Source organism: Mustelus asterias, chromosome 15, assembly GCF_964213995.1.
Source record: "Mustelus asterias chromosome 15, sMusAst1.hap1.1, whole genome shotgun sequence".
Lineage (NCBI taxonomy): Eukaryota > Metazoa > Chordata > Chondrichthyes > Carcharhiniformes > Triakidae > Mustelus > Mustelus asterias.
This window is the reverse complement of record NC_135815.1, coordinates 41,405,643-41,425,074: the sequence shown is the minus strand read 5'-3', so window position 1 is coordinate 41,425,074 and position 19,432 is coordinate 41,405,643. Positions and strand designations below refer to the sequence as shown.

General features: G+C 45.5%; 1 protein-coding gene across 1 annotated transcript in view; it reads left to right on the top strand.

Moving 5' to 3' along the window:
- The window catches only part of vash2 (vasohibin 2), a 146,730-nt gene that overhangs the window by 17,588 nt on the left and 109,710 nt on the right, over positions 1-19,432 (top strand). Inside the window, exons 2-3 of the mRNA XM_078230553.1 lie at positions 11,521-11,609; positions 15,585-15,641. Coding sequence (XP_078086679.1) covers positions 11,521-11,609; positions 15,585-15,641 — 146 coding nt within the window. The remainder of the gene's footprint in view (positions 1-11,520; positions 11,610-15,584; positions 15,642-19,432) is intronic.

Here is a 19,432-nt window from a genome sequence, read left to right as displayed (position 1 = left end):
CCTCCTTTAATTTCTGTGGAAATGTGTCGAGTATGCATCCTGAGCACCTCCCATTCAAAATATCCCCTTTATGCAACCATTCATTTATCAACCTGGCTTTCTTTCCCGTTTATTTAGGCTAGTTACCTTTTTATCTTGTCGAAATTTGTATTGTCTACAGTAGAACATATGTTGACTTAAGATAAGAACTTCTTGGCTGAAATGAAGTGGGAGCAAGGTTATGCAAGAGGCTGTTGGTTAAGACTGCCTGAACCTTGGACATTTATCAAGCTTTCTACCAAAGCCGATTTATTTTCACTGCAGCAGCAGAGTGGAAAGAGACTGAGTCAGCTTTGTCCACATCCACAGCAAAATTAATCAGCGATATTTGGCAGTATTTTAAACTATGGAACTATTCTTTCAAATCCCGTTGAGAATTAATTCAGGGTTTTTTGGAAAACAACATTTACTTTGAGACGCGGGCATGTTATAGCTTCTGGAGATCACTAGAAGTCAATAATTTACAAAAAAAAAGATGTGAGTGAATTTTTAAGATCTAATAGTAATGGTGTTACACTGTCAACCCCAGACTACTGCGGGCACAGAAATCCTAATTTCAGGATCAGTAATAATCCAGTAAAGAAATGTAATTTAAGCAGCATGTTAAGCTTTCCTATGGTCTAATTATTACTGTGTGATGCTCATTATGGGTGAGCACTGACAAGCAAATAAAGCACACTGTTAAACCATGTCGAGTGACTGTAGGAACATGATTTATTTTCACTTCAGCTCCTGCCTTGCAATATCTTCAGGGAAATGAGTTTCAATCCTTTGTTGAACAAAATCGAAATGAGAAGAAAAGCAATTGGGAAATGTTGGCAGAATCTAATGAAAGGATGAGCGACATTACTGTCTCAAATGTTCACTGTGTAACACAACAGTGTTTTATTCCACACAGTGCAAGTGTCGTGTCAGATTCTGCATCAATCATTATGCAGTAGAATGTAATGCAAATAATACATTTCGTGAATTGCCAAATTCAGCTCTCTGCAGCCAATAGTTTTTGCATAATTGGTGCAGGTTTGATAGAAAAATGGCATCTGCACTAGTACCATCCACTTGCAGCACAGCCCATGTTACACATCATGTTGTTGAGGGCATTAGCCCTCAATATACATACCCTGGAAGTTTGCAGAGCAGGCAAATCGTGACATCAGTCAGGATCTAATGCTGATTTGACACAGGACAGGATTTTCCGGCCTTTCCCACCGGCAGGATCTTCCAGTCCTGCCGAAGGCGACCCCATATGGGCAGGTGAGCCATACAAAATGCCATAGACCTCAGCGGGACTGAAAGATCCCAATGGCATAGCTGCCTCTGCCGCTGGAAAACATGCTATGAGGGGGCTGGAAAATCCCTGCGATGGTTTGCAGTTTTCAATCTCATTGCTCCAGTTAACAGCCTCTCGTAAACACACCCAGCAACACAAGGGACCCCTGTGAGTGCAAATTAAAGCATTATCATCCAATTTTCAGGTTGGTAGATGATGAATTTCAGGGGATTGGAGGAGTTCATAAAAGTTGGTAAAATCCACAGGAAGTGGCACTGGATGTTGGGAAGGTCATTTTTGCTGCTGCAAAGCCTCTGAATGAACCACTTTCTCCCAGTCATGGGGTTAGTAGGCACCGTTTCCATTGGGCTGCCAGCATCATATCGAGATGGAGCAGAGGCAGCAAAAAGGACAAGATGGTTGCACAGGGAGGGGTTGAAAGACTCTCAGTAGGTGGCCTTATGTACCTAAGGTCTTCAGGAGGTCCCTCTGTTAATACCGCAGCCAGAAGCAGTGTGTTCAGCAGCTGCCACCTCTTGGAATCAGACCTGTTGCCTAAGAACAGTGTGAGGATGATGATGCCAATGGCCATCAAGATGACTGATCCCTGAATTTGTTTGCCAGGGGATCCTTCTAGGTTGGAATAGATGACATTGCAAACATCTCACAATTCACTGTCCATCATAGTATCTGGGGACTGCAGTTTCACTGCTATGAACTCGTTGGAGTTTAGAAGGATGAGGGGTGATCTTATAGAGTCATATAAGATAATGAAGGGGCTGGATAGGGTAGAGGTGGAGAGATTCTTTCCACTTAGAAGGGAAACCAGAACTAGAGGGCACAGCCTCAAAATAAGGGGGGGCCGGTTCAGAACAGAGTTGAGGGGGAACTTCTTCTCTCAGAGGGTAGTGAATCTCTGGAATTCTCTGCCCATTGAAGTGGTGGAGGCTTCCTCGTTGAATATGTTTAAATCACGGGTAGATAGTTTTCTGATCGATAAGGGAATTAGGGGATATGGGGAGCAGGCGGGTAAGTGGAACTGATTCGCTTCAGATCAGCCATGGTCTTGTTGAATGGCGGGGCAGGCTCGAAGGGCCAGATGGCCTACTCCTGCTCCTATTTCTTATGTTCTTATGTTCTTATGAAAGGAAAATTAACTGTCCTCTCTCCAAATGAAAAGAGGCAGTTTGACCTCCTCATGCTGCAGGATGTCATCAATTACATACATTTAGCTTTGCAGCGCTGTATTTCAGTGCTAAGATGTATCAAAACCGCCAAGGATAATACTGACTCAATGTTCAGCTGTTGTGTGAGCGCACTCAGAACATCATGCTGTCATGATGCATTCATCTCAAACTGATCCACTCTTCCAGTCACCACTTTGAACCAGTGGACGGCTGCCCAACAGTAAGTGCTATCCACGCCTCACCCGCTGATGATTCTACCCTACAACCCCACCACTTCTGGGCCAGCACTTATACAATAAGAGCCACAAGGAACAGCTTTGAACAGACAGCTGGGTGTTATAGCAATGGTTCCACAGCCCGGCCTTCTGGAGAGTAGCCTTCGCAGGAGCAGACACTCCCAGTTCATGGTGCTCTATTGTATCCTCTACAGTCTAGGCTTCGTGAGGATGCACTTTTTTCCACCACGGATTTGATGAGCATGTCTGGAGGAGGAGCAGGATGAGAAAGAGGAGGCAGCCAGCATGACCACTTCCCAAACGGGCTGTCCCCGAGAGCAGCATCTGGTTCCCCTGAATGAAATCCAAGATTCCTATTTATTCAACAGATCCTTTTCCCTCTGTGACAGATCATGACTGCACCTTCTTGACCACAATCTTGAAATAAAAGCTGGCACAAAGCAATCTTTCCATAATAACTTTACCCAAGACATGTCCTAGAGGGAAAAAAACAGTAAAAACAGGGAAATTAGAATACTGACCCAAACTGTTTGTTCCCCTTGGGACATCCAATAAACCATCCCAAACTAAGCCATTCACCCTTGTGCATGTGCATCCCCTTTGTGCCTCTCTCGTGAGTGCAGCCACTGAGGAAGCACTGGCGAGGAACACTAGGCTAGGCAAAGCCAACTGCAAGACACTGCATCCAGGTCCTCTGGTGGCATTGATTGTCATGGCCACCTGCTTCCACTGGCTTCTCACCACCCACTTATTAAAGGGCTCCTGCCACTCCCCCTCCTCCACCCCCCTCTCCCCACAACCCCACGCCCAGCCTCCAGCGCAGATTCTGTTACCTTATGGTATATTTTCTGGTCTTTGCACCACGACTCCAGCTCTTCATCTCCTCTGCGGACAGTTTTGGACCTTCCAGCCTGTTGTGGGGAATTTGAAAAGGTGGCCAATTTATGTCTAAAAAAATTTAAACTTTATTCAAAAAATTCACAAAAGGCAAGGACTCTGTTCAAAAGACGTAACAAAGTTTATTTAAAAACATAAAGTCAAACAGGACAAACAAAACATAAGCGTATGGCCATTCTGGATACCTTCCAAAGGGTTAAACAGCTCAGGTTCAGAGTTGTAAAACCTCTCCGAGAGATCTGGGCACTTAGCCAAATTACAAATCAGTTATAGAATTCTGTTATCTATAATTCCGCCTTCCATTAGCTTAGGATTGATTTCATTTGACAATTATACATCAATACACACTTTGTCAAATACTCTGGCCATTCACAATTTGCCACCCAGCACAATGTTTTTTTTACTGGTTCATTTAATACGGATATCACACTCTATCTTGGCAAAACTAACATCCTGGTTGCCAGGCACCCACAGACGCTCTCCGCAGAGGTCAAAATGAACTTTCCCACCGGCATGTTGCCCAGTGAATAGACACGTGAACATTGGGCCCTAGGTACGTATCTATTCTGTGTCTAGACAATAAATGCCGCTATTCATAAAGTTACAACATTTGTTCCACATATGCAACATTTCTCATACCTCTTTCTGCTATCTAAGGGATATTCATCCCATGGTTTAAACAGCAGCTTGGGACCTAAACCATTATAAATTGTGGCATCTTGTTCTTGGCCAAAGTGAACAATATATTAAAATACATTCAATGCTTTAGAACATAGAACAGTACAGCACAGAACAGGCCCTTCGGCCCACGATGTTGTGCCGAGCTTTATCTGAAACCAAGATCAAGCTATCCCACTCCCTATCATCCTGGTGTGCTCCATGTGCCTATCCAATAACCGCTTAAATGTTCCTAAAGTGTCTGACTTCACTATCACTGCAGGCAGTCCATTCCACACCCTAACCACTCTCTGCGTAAAGAACCTACCTCTGATATCCTTCCTATATCTCCCACCACGAACCCTATAGTTATGCCCCCTTGTAATAGCTCCATCCACCCGAGGAAATAGTCTTTGAACGTTCACTCGATCTATCCCCTTCATCATTTTATAAACCTCTATTAAGTCTCCCCTCAGCCTCCTCCGCTCCAGAGAGAACAGCCCTAGCTCCCTCAACCTTTCCTCATAAGACCTACCCTCCAAACCAGGCAGCATCCTGGTAAATCTCCTCTGCACTCTTTCCAGCGCTTCCACATCCTTCTTATAGTGAGGTGACCAGAACTGCACACAATATTCCAAATGTGGTCTCACCAAGGTCCTGTACAGTTGCAGCATAACCCCACGGCTCTTAAACTCCAACCCCCTGTTAATAAAAGCTAACACACTATAGGCCTTCTTCACAGCTCTATCCACTTGAGTGGCAACCTTTAGAGATCTGTGGATATGGTCCCCAAGATCTCTCTGTTCCTCCACAGTCTTCAGAACCCTACCTTTGACCCTGTAATCCACATTTAAATTAGTCCTACCAAAATGAATCACCTCACATTTATCAGGGTTAAACTCCATTTGCCATTTTTCAGCCCAGCTTTGCATCCTATCTATGTCTCTTTGCAGCCTACAACAGTCCTCCACCTCATCCACTACTCCACCAATCTTGGTGTCATCAGCAAATTTACTGATCCACCCTTCAGCCCCCTCCTCTAAGTCATTAATAAAAATCACAAAGAGCAGAGGACCAAGCACTGATCCCTGTGGCACTCCGCTAGCAACCTGCCTCCAGTCCGAAAATTTTCCATCCACCACCACCCTCTGTCTTCGATCAGATAGCCAGTTACCTATCCAATCGGCCAACTTTCCCTCTATCCCACACCTCCTTACTTTCATCATAAGCCGACCATGGGGGACCTTATCAAACGCCTTACTAAAATCCATGTATATGACATCAACTGCCCTACCTTCATCAACACACTTAGTTACCTCCTCAAAAAATTCTATCAAATTTGTGAGGCACGACTTGCCCTTCACGAATCCGTGCTGACTATCCTGGATTAATCCGCATCTTTCTAAATGGTCGTAAATCCCATCCCTAAGGACCTTTTCCATCAATTTACCAACCACCGAAGTAAGACTAACCGGTCTATAATTACCAGGGTCATTTCTATTCCCTTTCTTAAACAGAGGAACAACATTCGCCACTCTCCAGTCCTCTGGCACCATCCCCGTGGACAGTGAGGACCCAAGGATCAAAGCCAAAGGCTCTGCAATCTCATCCCTTGCCTCCCAAAGAATCCTAGGATATATTTCATCAGGCCCAGGGGACTTATCGACTTTCAGTTTATTCAAAACTGCCAGGACATCCTCCCTCCGAACATCTCTTTCCTCCAGCCTATTAGCCTGTAACACCTTCTCTTCCTCAAAAACATGGCCCCTCTCCTTGGTGAACACTGAAGAAAAGTATTCATTCATCACCTCGCCTATCTCTACTGACTCCATACACAAGTTCCCACTACTGTCCTTGACCGGCCCTAACCTCACCCTGGTCATTCTTTTATTCCTCATATAAGAGTAAAAAGCTTTGGGGTTTTCCTTGATCCGACCCGCCAAGGACTTCTCATGTCCCCTCCTAGCTCTCCTAAGCCCCTTTTTCAGCTCGTTCCTTGCTAACTTGTCACCCTCAATCGAGCCATCTGAACCTTGTTTCCTCATCCCTACATAAGCTTCCCTCTTCCTTTTCACAAGACATTCCACCTCTTTCGTGAACCATGGTTCCCTCACTCGGCCATTTCCTCCCTGTCTGACAGGGACATACCTATCAAGGACACCCAGTATTTGTTCCTTGAAAAAGTTCCACTTTTCATTAGTGCCTTTCCCTGACAGTTTCTGCTCCCAACTTATGCCCCCTAATTCTTGCCTAATCGCATCATAATTACCTCTCCCCCAATTGTAAACCTTGCCCTGCCGTACGGCCCTATCCTCTCCATTGCAATAACAAAAGACACCGAATTGTGGTCACTATCTCCAAAGTGTTCTCCCACAACCAAATCTAACACTTGGCCCGGTTCATTTCCCAGTGCCAAATCCAATGTGGCCTCACCTCTTGTCGGCCTATCCACATATTGTGTCAGGAAACCCTCCTGCACACACTGCACAAAAACTGCCCCATCCGAACTATTTGACCTACAAAGGTTCCAATCAATATTTGGAAAGTTAAAGTCCCCCATGACAACTACCCTGTGACCCCCACACATATCCATAATCTGCTTAGCAATTTCTTCCTCCACATCTCTATTACTATTTGGGGGCCTATAGTAAACTCCTAACAACGTGACCGCTCCTTTCCTATTTCTAACCTCAGCCCATATTACCTCATTGTGCAGATCCCCCTCGAAGTGCCTTTCGCAACCGTTAAACTACCCTTGATTAACAATGCTACTACTCCACCTCTTTTACCAGCTTCCCTACACTTACTGAAACATCTATACCCCGGATCGTCCAACAACCATTCCTGTCCTTGTTCTACCCACGTCTCCGTAATGGCCACAACATCGTAGTCCCAAGTACCAATCCACGCCCCAAGTTCATCTACCTTGTTCCGGATGCTCCTTGCATTGAAGTAGACATACTTCAACCCACCTTCCTGTCTACCGGTACCCACCCTTGACCCTGATACCTTCCCTAATACCTCACCACCCTCACTGACTTCTGGACTACAACTCCTTTTCCCAATCCCCTGACAAATTAGTTTAAACCCCCCTGAAGAGCCGTATCAAATTTCCCTCCCAGGATATTGGTGCCCCTCTGGTTCAGGTGCACCCCGTCCTGTTTGTACAGGTCCCACCTTCCCCAGAATGTGTTCCAATTATCCACGTATCTGAAACCCTCCCTCCTACACCATCCCTGCAATCACATGTTTAACTGCACTCTCTCCCTGTTCCTCAACTCGCTATCACGTGGCACCGGCAACGTACCAGAGATGACCACATGTTTTGTCTTGGCTCTCAGCTTCCAGCCCAGCTCCCGAAATTCCTGTTTTAAATCCCCGTCCCTTCTCTTACCTATGTCATTGGTACCAATGTGTACCACGACTTGTGACTGTTTCCCCTCCCCCTTAAGAATCCGGAAAACACGGTCTGAGACGTCACGGACCTTGGCATCCGGTAGACAACATACCATCCGTGAGTCTCTTTTGCTGCCACAGAACCTCCTATCTATCCCTCTAACTAACGAGTCCCCAATAACTATTGCCCTCCCGCTCTGCCCATTACCCTCCCGAGCCACAGAGATGGACACAGTGCTGGAGATCCTCTCACTGCGGCTCACCACTGGTATGTCGTCCCCCTCAACCGTATCCAAAGCGGAATACTTGTTGCTAAGGGGAACGACCACAGGGGATCCCTGCACTGACTGCTTCCTCCCAGCCCCTCTCACCGTCACCCATCTATTTTCATTCCTCGGAGTAACTGTATCCCTAAAGCTTCTGTCTGTGGCCACCTCTGCGTCCCTAATGATCCTAAGTTCATCCAACTCCAGCTCTAGTTCCCTAACACTTCTGATATATATATATACTTTAAAATCATATTCACTTGTTTTAATACTGTTACTGCATTCACATGTGAGCAAACTGTCCATATTAACTTGTTATAAAGAATCGTTTAACCCCTTCTTGCTATCCTGTCTCCTCAAAGACTACATCTGTCTGTGAATCTGACTAGCTGATTGGAAATTCCCTTCTACGTAGCCGGAATACACCATGCTTTTAAGAGGTGTGATCTGACTTGAAGTGTTGCAGACCAACTCCTAAGTTGTGCTAAGCTGTGGGTGTGGAGGTGGAGGCGCTCATGTGGTGTGCAGCCTCTCTACAAGATGCTCACCACCATTATTATAATTAGCAGGCAGTGTGAGATTAGTGCATTGCCTGCAACACTTTAAACTGAGGCAGGTTAATCAGACATCGCCATCCCCATGCCCGATTTCCGGAGTTGTCCAGTTTTGGCCCCAATGCTTCCCTCAATTCTCTCATTTATCCATTATTTATCTGAAACATGGTGAAATATTGTCATGGCATTGTTCCAAAGTTGCTGGAAGTTCCAGCAAGCAGTTCAACTGTGACAGTATTAGGGGTGGCACGGTGGCACAGCGGTTAGCACTGCTGCTTCACAGCACCAGGGACCTGGGTTCAATTCCGGCCTTGGTCACTGTCTGTGTGGAGTTTGCATGTTCTTCCCGTGTCTGCGTGGGTTTGCTCCGGTTTCCTCTCACAGTCCAAAGATGTGCAGATTAGGTGGATTGGCCATGCTAAATTCTCCCTTAGTGTCAGGGAGGCTAACTAGGGTGAATGCATGGGGTTTCGGGATGGGGTCTGGGTGGGATTGTTGTCGGTGCAGGCTCGATGGGCCTCCTTCTGCACTGTAGGGATTCTATGATTCTATGAACATCACAGCCTCACAGGATCCATTCTTGCCCAATAAACACTCATGCTGATTTTCCGTCAAAGGTAGGGTGATTTTTTTTCTCTTCCTCTCTTGTGTCTGTGCACCACCTGGCCCAAAATATCTACTAGCTGCCAAACAGAACCGCTCTCTTTGACCAGAAAGCAGATTTTGTTACCCTAAGTTCTCAGACCACATCCTTGGATCTCAACCTGTCGACACTTCCTGCACTCTTACTATTCAATCCAGCCTAAACTCCCAGCCAGCACTTCCCAAGCTGCTGTTTAAAGATTCATTAAATATTTGTGATCGCTTTCTGCTTTTGTGCACGTAACTGAAGATTAATTGATGCTTGTGAATTTTATCTGCACAGACTGTTTGCTGCCCAGACCTAAACTGTCGCCCGCCTCCAGTCTCGCATGCTTCATCTCCTATTTCCCCAGTCTCTGCCAGAAGTGATCGCACTTCCGCTCCACTTGTTTTCTGTCACGTATCCCTTCCCCATTCCACACCCCACTTAGCATATTCCCCTGCCGTTCTCCTATCCCGTCCTCACTCCAGGACTGAGTGCCTCTGAGACAGAGGCCAGCCTCAGGTTCCCTCTGTTGTTTACTAGGGTGCCTGAGCCATATCCAGCTTCCCCCCCCCCCCCCCCCCCCCCTCCCCTCTCCCCACCAGCAGAGCAGCAACTCCCAATTGCCTCAGTTCTTGCCTCAGGCTTGCCTTTCACTCAGTCTGCCAGAGGTTCACATGTCTAACTTCATCATACTCTTTCATATTCAGCACACAGGCTTGAAATATACAAGGGGAACCCATCACCATGCTATCAGAAAGGTCAATTTATGTCAGATAATCTTTCGGCCACGATGGGTGGGCCCTTGCATATTGCAAATACATTTTGTTATTTTACCCCATTTGACGTAAGTCTAGGATGGGTTTATAATTTGAGCAAGTGACCAACATTTAAATGAATTGACTGATTTATTTTGTTGCTTCTTAGCTTTTGAGTGGCATTTCAATAGGTTTTTTTTCAAACCACCTGATTGTACTATCTTCTGGAGGACTTGTGTATCCCTGTCTCTGAGCCAAAAGCTCTGGGTTCAAGTCCCACTGTAGGGCCAGGATTCTCGTTTGTGGGATCTTCAGCTCCCATTGAAGGCAACCCCCCCCACCCGCCGCGGGTACTCCAGTGAGCGAACGTAACAGGCCACTGACTTTGGCAGGACTGGAAGACTCTGCTGGTGTCCAATAGTGAGCCGTCTTTGCTGCCGGAAAACCCGCAGCGGGGTGGGGTGGGGGAGGAGGGGGGTGGGTGCAGTGGTAGCGGAAAGTCCCAGCAGCCTCGGACTTATTGTTCAACGAAGGAATGCTCAAGACAGGTTAATAATCAGCCTGTCAATCTTTCCAATGCTTATCCACTGATCTCCAAAGGGAAAGAGGTCCATGTGGACGTAGCAAACAAGCAATATTACCTTCAGGCATCCCTTGCAGGAAATAGCAAACTCTCCTGGATGATCTCGAAATTAAAATCAAGTCATAACTAGTTACCAAATTCCTTTCTAAGGTAATGAATGCTGGTGTGTCACTTATACTGGCATGAAACACAGCTCTAATGGCATTGGCTAATGGACTGCAAGAGAAGCTGCCTGCTTTTCAGAATGTTCAGCTTTAAGGGGACTCTTACAGCAGATTTGCAACATTCAAATAAGGTTGTGCTGCTATATGACGTTCAATTCTAAATGTCGCTGTTGTGCAGTTGTGAATAGTGTCATGGTTTGGGCATCAGATAAGTTTGAGGAGCTTAACTATTGCACACTTAATAGGGAATATCTTCACTCATTTAGAGAAGAGGGTCAACTTTAATTTATTTTACAAGATGTAAAATCATTGGGACATGCCCATGATTTTTTTGAAGCTTGCTCCTAGCTCCGTAAGACTCCACACCTTGTAAACTCAGCCCTAATTAGCTAATGCATATAAACAATTGACAATTATAGATTAGGGAAGGAATCTCTCAATGCTCAGCCCAGGTACTGTCGTGGGACTGTGGGCTTCCTTCGACATTAAATCTGTTGGTGCATAATGTGATAGTTTTGAAATCTGGCATAAATGATGATGCTTCAACTACCATAGACATTCCTTTTTGGTCTTTCCCTGCCTCTGTACTTGAAACCTGTTACATCTGTAACTTCTGGTTCTGTTGAAAGGTGATCAGCCTGCAAAGTTGACTCTGTTTCTCTCTCCACAGATGCTGCCAGGCCTGCTGACTATTTCCAACATTTTCTGTTTTTATTTCCAGCATCTGCAGGATTTTTGCTCTTGTTTTTTGGGTTTCTCTTTTTGCATCTTTGCCACATTTTGTTTTTTTGCGTTTCCTGTTTCCCATCGCTTGATATGTACAAATCAAAATATAAACATTTAAAGATGATATATTAATTATAACATTTGCCCATTGTGTTCTTTCAGCCTCCAGTCCCATCACTGCCAAAATACAAGCCATCCACATCAATCCCAGAATGGCTGCGCACAATACAAGGCTACATGAAGCTTCTGCAGTATCCTTTCTACTTTAAGCTTTTGAACCAGCAAGTTAGCCGTGGTACTCAGTGTTAGGAGATAAGTTAATCTGTGGTATCCATTTATAGAGCTATTCTGGAGGTTAGATTTGATGCACATCAGATCTCGAATGCTAATTCCACATTCCAGTCATTATTTAATAACTTTGGGGAGGATTCTACAATCTTGTTCATTCCTGCTGCCAGTGAGAATGGAGAATTTGGTGTTCGGCCAAAACTCCATTCACTGCAACGGCACCAGAAAGTCCAGCCTCGGACAAGGTCGGAGGTTCCTGTCGTTTGGTTCTAACTATCATTAACTATATTATTGCCAAAGTGATTATTGGCCTTTTAAACTGGGTTCGTTTGATCACTGGTAATTAACATAATTGACTCTCTCAAAGTTGCCTTTACAAAGTTGCCATTGCAAACACTAAATAATGAATTTCTGAAGTAAATGTTCCATGTAACTCAGACTATCTGCTAAGAGAGCATTTAGAAATAAAGTTCATTTTTCATTTGGCTTCTCACAGGATACTGTCAAAATGATAACATTGATACCAAAAATGTATATGTAGCTACACTCCTTGTTCATGGTCTGTGCAATGTATTTCTCTCTGAACCAATTTATTGATTACTGATCCAATAAGCACAATGCATTGCTATAAATACAGTCCCATTTTTAGGGGGGTTTGTTATAAAAGAGTATTTTATTATAGTTCCCCATTATTGTGTACCACGAATAGATAGAAATACCTTGTAGCAACTAGCATCTATCACATTATACAACTGTTATATATTTGGGGTTGTTGTTGTGTTTTTGCGCTGTCACTTTAAAAGTCTAGTCACGTGTATAGTTTGTGACGTTATTGGCTGCTTCATGGGCTTTGGCTCAGCCTTGATCAAGCGTTTGTAGAGTTAACAGCTATTTAATAAACTTCTGTTGTTGTTTGCACCCAATCCATTTTTTTATCCTACAGGTTCAGTATATGACAATTTAATAGATGATTCAATGATTGATTGCAAAGGTCTAAGAGATCCTTTATTGTGTCTGTCTTGAGTGGTCATCCTGAATCTACACGGGCGATTCTAACCATGTGATTGGAGCCTTGTCCAGTTCACCTATCACCTTTGTGCTCATTGATTTAAGCTGGGCCCCATTCAGATAACACTTGACTTCAAAATTCTTGCCCTTGGTTGGAACTTTTCCAAAATTGCACGGAATGCTGGATTGGGCAGGAAAAGCTGTGTGAATCTCGCCGGTTTCACAGCTACCTTTTCTCACCTGATCAATTTCTAAGTGCTGGTGAGGATCACACAGCCAGCTGGGGGGGCGGAGCCTAAACTCAGCAGAAACTTGGGATTCTGAGATCAGGGTGCTGTTTTTAAACAGCATCCCAATACCAAAGTTATATATAAGGCCCCCCATGGAGGTCAGGACCTCACCCCACTCCCCCCCCCCCCCCACCCCCCCCAACCTCTTGTGCATTCAGAATGGGCCACCCCCCTCCCCCCCTCAATACCCACCCACCACAATGCGAACATCAGGGCACCCCCCCACCACCACAACACCAGCATTGGGGCATCCTTCCCCAGCACAATACCAATGCTAGGGGGCACTGCCCAGTCTTATCCATCAGGTTCTGGGGCCTCCAGGTGCCTCTGCACCCCCAGCGTGGTCATTACAACAGGTTTTGCTTTTAAAAACCAGAAGCGATTTGCACCGGCGTAACATCATGCCACCAGGATGGGAGGATATGTCTTGGGCGGATGCTACGGCATCAAGTCAAGCCCTTTAATTATATTGAAATTGATTCAAGTTCATGGACATCCGGTTCACGCCCTCACTAGATGTGAACCTGATCGTGTCACCGGTGGTGGCGGGGGACGGGGAAGATCACAAACCAGGATCTCGCCGGTGGAAATCTCGTTTTAGCCCTCTAGTGAGATTTAGTGACTATAACAGGATTCGACTCGCAGCGAATGTGGCTGCTGGTTCTCGCCCCTGGTTTCTGAATCTCTCCGTGGCCTTACTCGCCCTGTGTCTAGTCTGCTCCAATCTCTGCAAGGCCTTGCCCCACCCTATCTCTAGTCTGCTCCAATCTCTTGTGGCCTTGCCTGCCTTATCTCTAGTCTGCTCCAGCCCCACAACCCTCCAACACGTCTGCACTCCTTTAATTCTGGCCTCTTGTGCGTTCGCAATTATAATTGCTCCACCATTGGTGATTGCGCCTTCAGTTGCCTAGGCCCCAAGCTCTGGAGTTCCCTCCCTATACCTTTCTGCCTCTACCTCATTTTCCTCCTTTTTAAGCCACTCAATAAAACCTACCTCATTTGCCAACCTTTTGCCTGTCTTTCCTTGTATCAATGTATATGTCTCATGGTTGTATTTTGTTTTACGAAGCTGCTCCTATGATGCACCGTGGGTCATTTCATTATCTAAAGGCGCTGTATAAATTTAAGTTGTTTTTATTAATCATTCATTATTATATTGAAACATCTCTGGTACTGATACCCAGCAGCTGACAAAATATATTTTTGATATGCTTTTTCTAACAAACTCAAGGCAAGATGTGATTGAGTTGCTTTCCCTTTAGTATTTCATGGTCAGCTAGGTTTCATGTACATCATTTACTGGTACCTTATTAAATAAAAGAGCTTTCACAAGCACCAGTTTGTTAATAAACCTATTTGGTTAATGGAAGAATAAAGAAAAACAATACAATGTGCTTAGTGTTTGTCTTTTCTATGTTCTGTGTTCTTTTACAAGCTTCTGCCGTTTGCTTTATTTATTTGATAATTCCATTTCTGATTCAAATTAATTTTATTTTTTATTCAAAAATTCCATTTTTGTTATTAATCTGTTCATCGAAAACATGACTCCCCCTTCTCCCCCTTTCTCCCCCTTTCTCCCCCTTTCTCCCCCTTCTCCATGATCTCCCAACAGCCATCTTTTTGCACAGCTTCCTTCAGTGCAGAGCACAGGGAGAACAACTAAGGTTTTGTAGGTGACCAGTTTTGTCGGTGGTGATAGGCGGGCCAGGCTGTGTTAGGCTGTTTGATCATTTCCTCCTTCCAGTTTTAAGCCTCTGTTGCCAGGGGATCCTGTTCGACAGTATTCAGCAGTCAACAAAGCTCATTGTCAAGTGAGCCGAGATTTAAATGTCAGAATGGCTCAGGAGTTAAAGCTACAGTATTGAAATGTGCCACCGCGCCACGCTGTATTTAAATACACAGCGTTTAGTTGCACTTTTATTTTTCACAGCAAGCAACATTTAAAAATGCATTCAGCGTTGAACTAACCATGACAGATCTCCAGGATCTTTGCCAGTTTTTTTCTTACGTGCTAATACTGCCAAACCTGATCTGGTGTGGCTCTTACACAGTAGGTTCAAATTAATCTTTTTTGTTCTTTGTATGAGACAGACACCCTTTTCATTTGAATGTCTGGCTAAATTGAGATTGACTTCATTTTATAAAGACCATTCTGCAATTTCATAGAATCAGTGCAGAAGGAGGCCCATCGATTCTGCATCACCTCTCCAATGGAGTATCTTACCCAGGCCCACCTCCCGCCTTATCCCTGTAACCCCATGCATTTACCCCGCTAATGCCCCTAACATACACATCTTGGGACACCAAAGGGGCAATTTAGCATGGCCAATCCACCTAACTCGCACATCTTTGGACTGTGGGAGGAAACCGGAGCACTCGGAGGAAACCCGCACAGACACGTGGGGAGAATGTGCAGACTTCACACAGTCACCCGATGCTGGTAGTGAACAACCTGGCGCGGTGAGGCAGCAGTGCTAACCACTGTGCCACTGTTTGTGGAATAATTTTGGATGAAGTATAACCATGAAAGAAGCCCAAATAATATCTGGTGTGGTTTCTTTGGCTTCTGTCTCTAAAGGCAAAACAAGCTGTTCCACAAAGGCTCAGTCTGTAACATTTCCTTAGCTTAATAAATGACAGATACAATCACACTGGGACCCAGTTCTTTGAGATTAAGAAAATCAGACCTTTGAGTTGGTAAGTAACAACTTTGACCTGTTGGGAAGTCTAGTCATATTTCAGAACACTTTTGGGGCTTGACAAAACTTTCAGAAAACATGTACAATGTTTAACATTTATTTTTATTTGGGTAAAAATGAGATTGGTTGAGTCAGGATTGTAAAAGACTTTATAAACCCATTTTCACACACTGTTGTGTGATAGATGTTTAGTAAATAGGCTTTAGTACAACAGGTCCCATTTAGATTTCAGTGTTATGATGGACTTTAACTTTTTGATAATACCAGGTGATATAGGGGAATGAAAACTTTCATGCGTAAATAACCACGACAACGGCTTTGTTTATTTCCAACCTTTCTTTAAAGCATGTTCAGATTATTATTGTTTTTCACAAATACATCTATTTCATCTTGGATACGATGTCAAATGGAAAACTCTCTGAAGAAAATAAAATCAGCTGCAAATTTTCTTTGCCTAAAAATAGATTTTATATTTTGTAATTATAACCTCAAGATATTAATTATTTTGAAGACAGGAAACTGAAAGAGATGCTTTTTTCTTTTCAAAAAGGCCTGTTATCTGTGGATCATATGAGATTATATATCCCACTAGATTTCCCATCACGTAGTTCACAGAGAATCAAGACCAGAGACAAAATTTAGTGTCCCCACAGCCCCACCTTTCATCTTTCCTCAGCTGGGTCTTGAGACAGGATGGGGGCAGAAGACAGTTGTGTGATCAGGCAGAAAGGTGCGGGCCGGAGGTTTCACTATCTTCCCACTTCCTTCAGGGCAGGAAGACTTGAGTGTGGCCTTCCCACCCGAGACCTGTTGAGGTAGTTAAGTGGCCAGTTGAGAGCCTTTGTCTGCCACCAATCGTATTTGACATGGAGGACTTGAGGGGCCATGGGGCATAGAGAGTAGGAGGGGCCATAGGCGTGAGTTGGGTTTGCAGACACGTTCTCCTGAGGTGGGTGTGCTCAGCTGGGAAACTTTCTGACTCCCACTACCCGTATTGAAGATGTAAATCCAGCCATTTATCTATAATGCTACCCATATTAGACTCAGTGAAAGCTATCATACTTTAACTGCCTTCTGGGACCTATAGCCCATCAGTGACAAGCAGAGTGCTGCTAGTATAGTCCACCAGCCTGATGTAGCAAAACCAACTACTCTGTTCAGACCTGGGTACATACAATGTTTATGAGAATGCACCAAATCAAGCTCCTGGTCTCAAAATGGAGTTAGGCCTAAGTGGGCTAACCTTACTGAAATGTTGCATGCCTCCCATATTCAAATTGACAATTTGATTGTCAAACTACCACAAGTGTGACCTGAGGGATTGGATAACCATTATAGATGTATATCCAGCACAATGTTGGAAGACAATTGGCATCCAAGGAGGAAAACAGAGACTAGAAAAAGAATGTTTATGTCCAACTTTTTAAAGTTAAAGTTTATTTATTAGTGTCACAAGTAGGCTTACATTAACACTGCAATGAAGTTACTGTGAAAGTCGCCACACTCCAGCACCAGTTCGGGTACACTGAGGGAGAATTTAGCATGGCCAATGCACCTAACCAGCATGTCCTTCGGATTGTGGGAAGAAACCGGAACATCCGGAGGAAACCCATGCAGACACAGGGAGAACGTGCAGACTCCACACAGACAGTGACCCAAGCCAGAATCGAACCCGGGTCCCTGGCGCTGTGAGGCAACAGTGCCACCATGCTGCCCTAACTGCATCTATATATTGACACACCATCCACTGCACTTTGCTGATTGGCGCACAAGCTCAAGTTACATTTAACTGTTAACTTCGCTGATTCACTTAAGGATAGATACTAAAAGCTGCCAATCGCGTATTCTCAAAGCATGCAAAACCACAATTACTCATTTCATAGAATCATAGAATGGTTTCCTTCTGTACTGTAACCATTTGGCCCCTTGTTTGTACCAGCTCTCTGCCAGAGCAACATAGCTAGACCCTTACCCTTTCCTACTATACGTTTCCCTTCAGCTGCTTATCCAATTCCCTTTTCAAAACCATGGATTGGATCTGCATCCACCATATTCCCAGGCAGTGTTTAAGTTTATTTATTATTGTCACAAGTAGGCTTACATTAACACTGCAATGGTGTTACTGTGAAAATCCTCTAGTCGCCACATTCTGGCGCCTGTTCAGGTACACTGAGGGAGAATTTTGCATGGCCAATGCACCTAACCTGCACGTCGTTTGGACTGTGGGAGGAAACCGGAGCACCCGGAGGGAATCCATGCAGACACAAGGAGAACGTGCAGACTCCGCACAGACAGTGACCCAAGCCAGGAATTGAACCTGGGTCCCTAGCGCTGTGAGGTAGCAGTGCTAACCACTGTGCTGCCCCGATCCTAACCACCTGCTGCATCAAAGTCTTATGTTGACTTTGGGTCCTTTTGCTTTTGAAAGGGATCAAGAAGGGATCAGCAACCACCACAAAACCAGGAATGTCTTAACTTTTCAAATCCAGCCAGAAAAACAAATTGGGACGATTTTCAACTGAAGTTTTCCCACTGTAACTCTGGGGAAAGAGTTATAATAGATAGAGGGGAGACTCCAGCTACTGGTTGGAGCCCTGTCTCTCTGATGGAACGGGATGGGGGAAGGGGAAGCCTGAAAGAGGAGGATGTAGAGTGAGGGCAGAAAAAGGATATGGAAAGGCGAAGGCTGGGAAAAGACAGAGGAGGGGAGGAGCAAGCTTGGGATACAGGAAGAGGAAAGCCGAGGTGGGAGCAGTGCAAGGGCAGGAACACCCAACTTGAACTATTTGGAAGCAGCAATCACTGATTTACACCAAACACTCAGCTCTGGAACTCCTTCACCAAAGGCTGGGAATGACTTGAAAAATAGCCATTTGTTTCTTTTCCTTTACGTCTCTTCCTTTGGAGTATCCCGTGTCATGCTGTTAATTCAAACATGTTGAAATGTCAATGGCCTTTGTGCTAATTTACCCAGATTATGATCAACTTCAGTCCCTGCAATCAAAACATCGAGTAGTAAAGACTGACGCATTGGCACACAGATAAAACTGACACCAATACAACTAACATGCCAGATAGAAACAATAAAAATTGCCTTGTAAATTCTTAGTGTCAATTAAGAGTGTGATTCAGCGTAACATTACAAAGAGATAGATGACATGAATTGGATTTCAATGTAGGCAAATGGGAGGTCATCCACTCAGGCCTAAAAAGGTAAAAAAGGAGTACTTTCTGAATGCGGGGCTGGTGGGAGGCGGGAGCAATGAGGATGTAGGGGGAGATGGGAGCAGTGGGGGTGGGGGGGATGGGAGCAGTGGGGGTGGGGGGGATGGGAGCAGTGGGGGGAGATGGGAGCAGTGGGGGGAGATGGGAGCAGTGGGGGGGTGGGGGGAGATGGGAGCAGTGGGGGGAGGTGGGAGCAGTGGGGGTGGTGGGGGGAGATGGGAGCAGTGGGGGTGGTGGGGGGGGATGGGAGCAGTAGGGGGGTGGGAGGAGGTGGGAGCACCGGGTAGTGGGGGGAGGCAGGAGCAGTGGAGGTGTGGGGGGAGGCGGGAGCAGTGGGGAGTAGGGGGAGGCGGGAGCAGTGGGGGGAGGCGGGAGCAACGGGGAGTGGGGGGTGGCGGGAGCAGTGGGGGGTGGAGGGAGGCGGGAGCAGTGGGGGGAGGTGGGAGCAGTCGGGGGGTGGAGGGAGGTGGGAGCAGTGGGGGGAGGCAGGAGCAGTGGGGGGAGGCGGGAGCAGTGGGGGGGATGGAGGGAGGCGGGAGCAGTGGGGCGTGGGGGGAGGCAGGA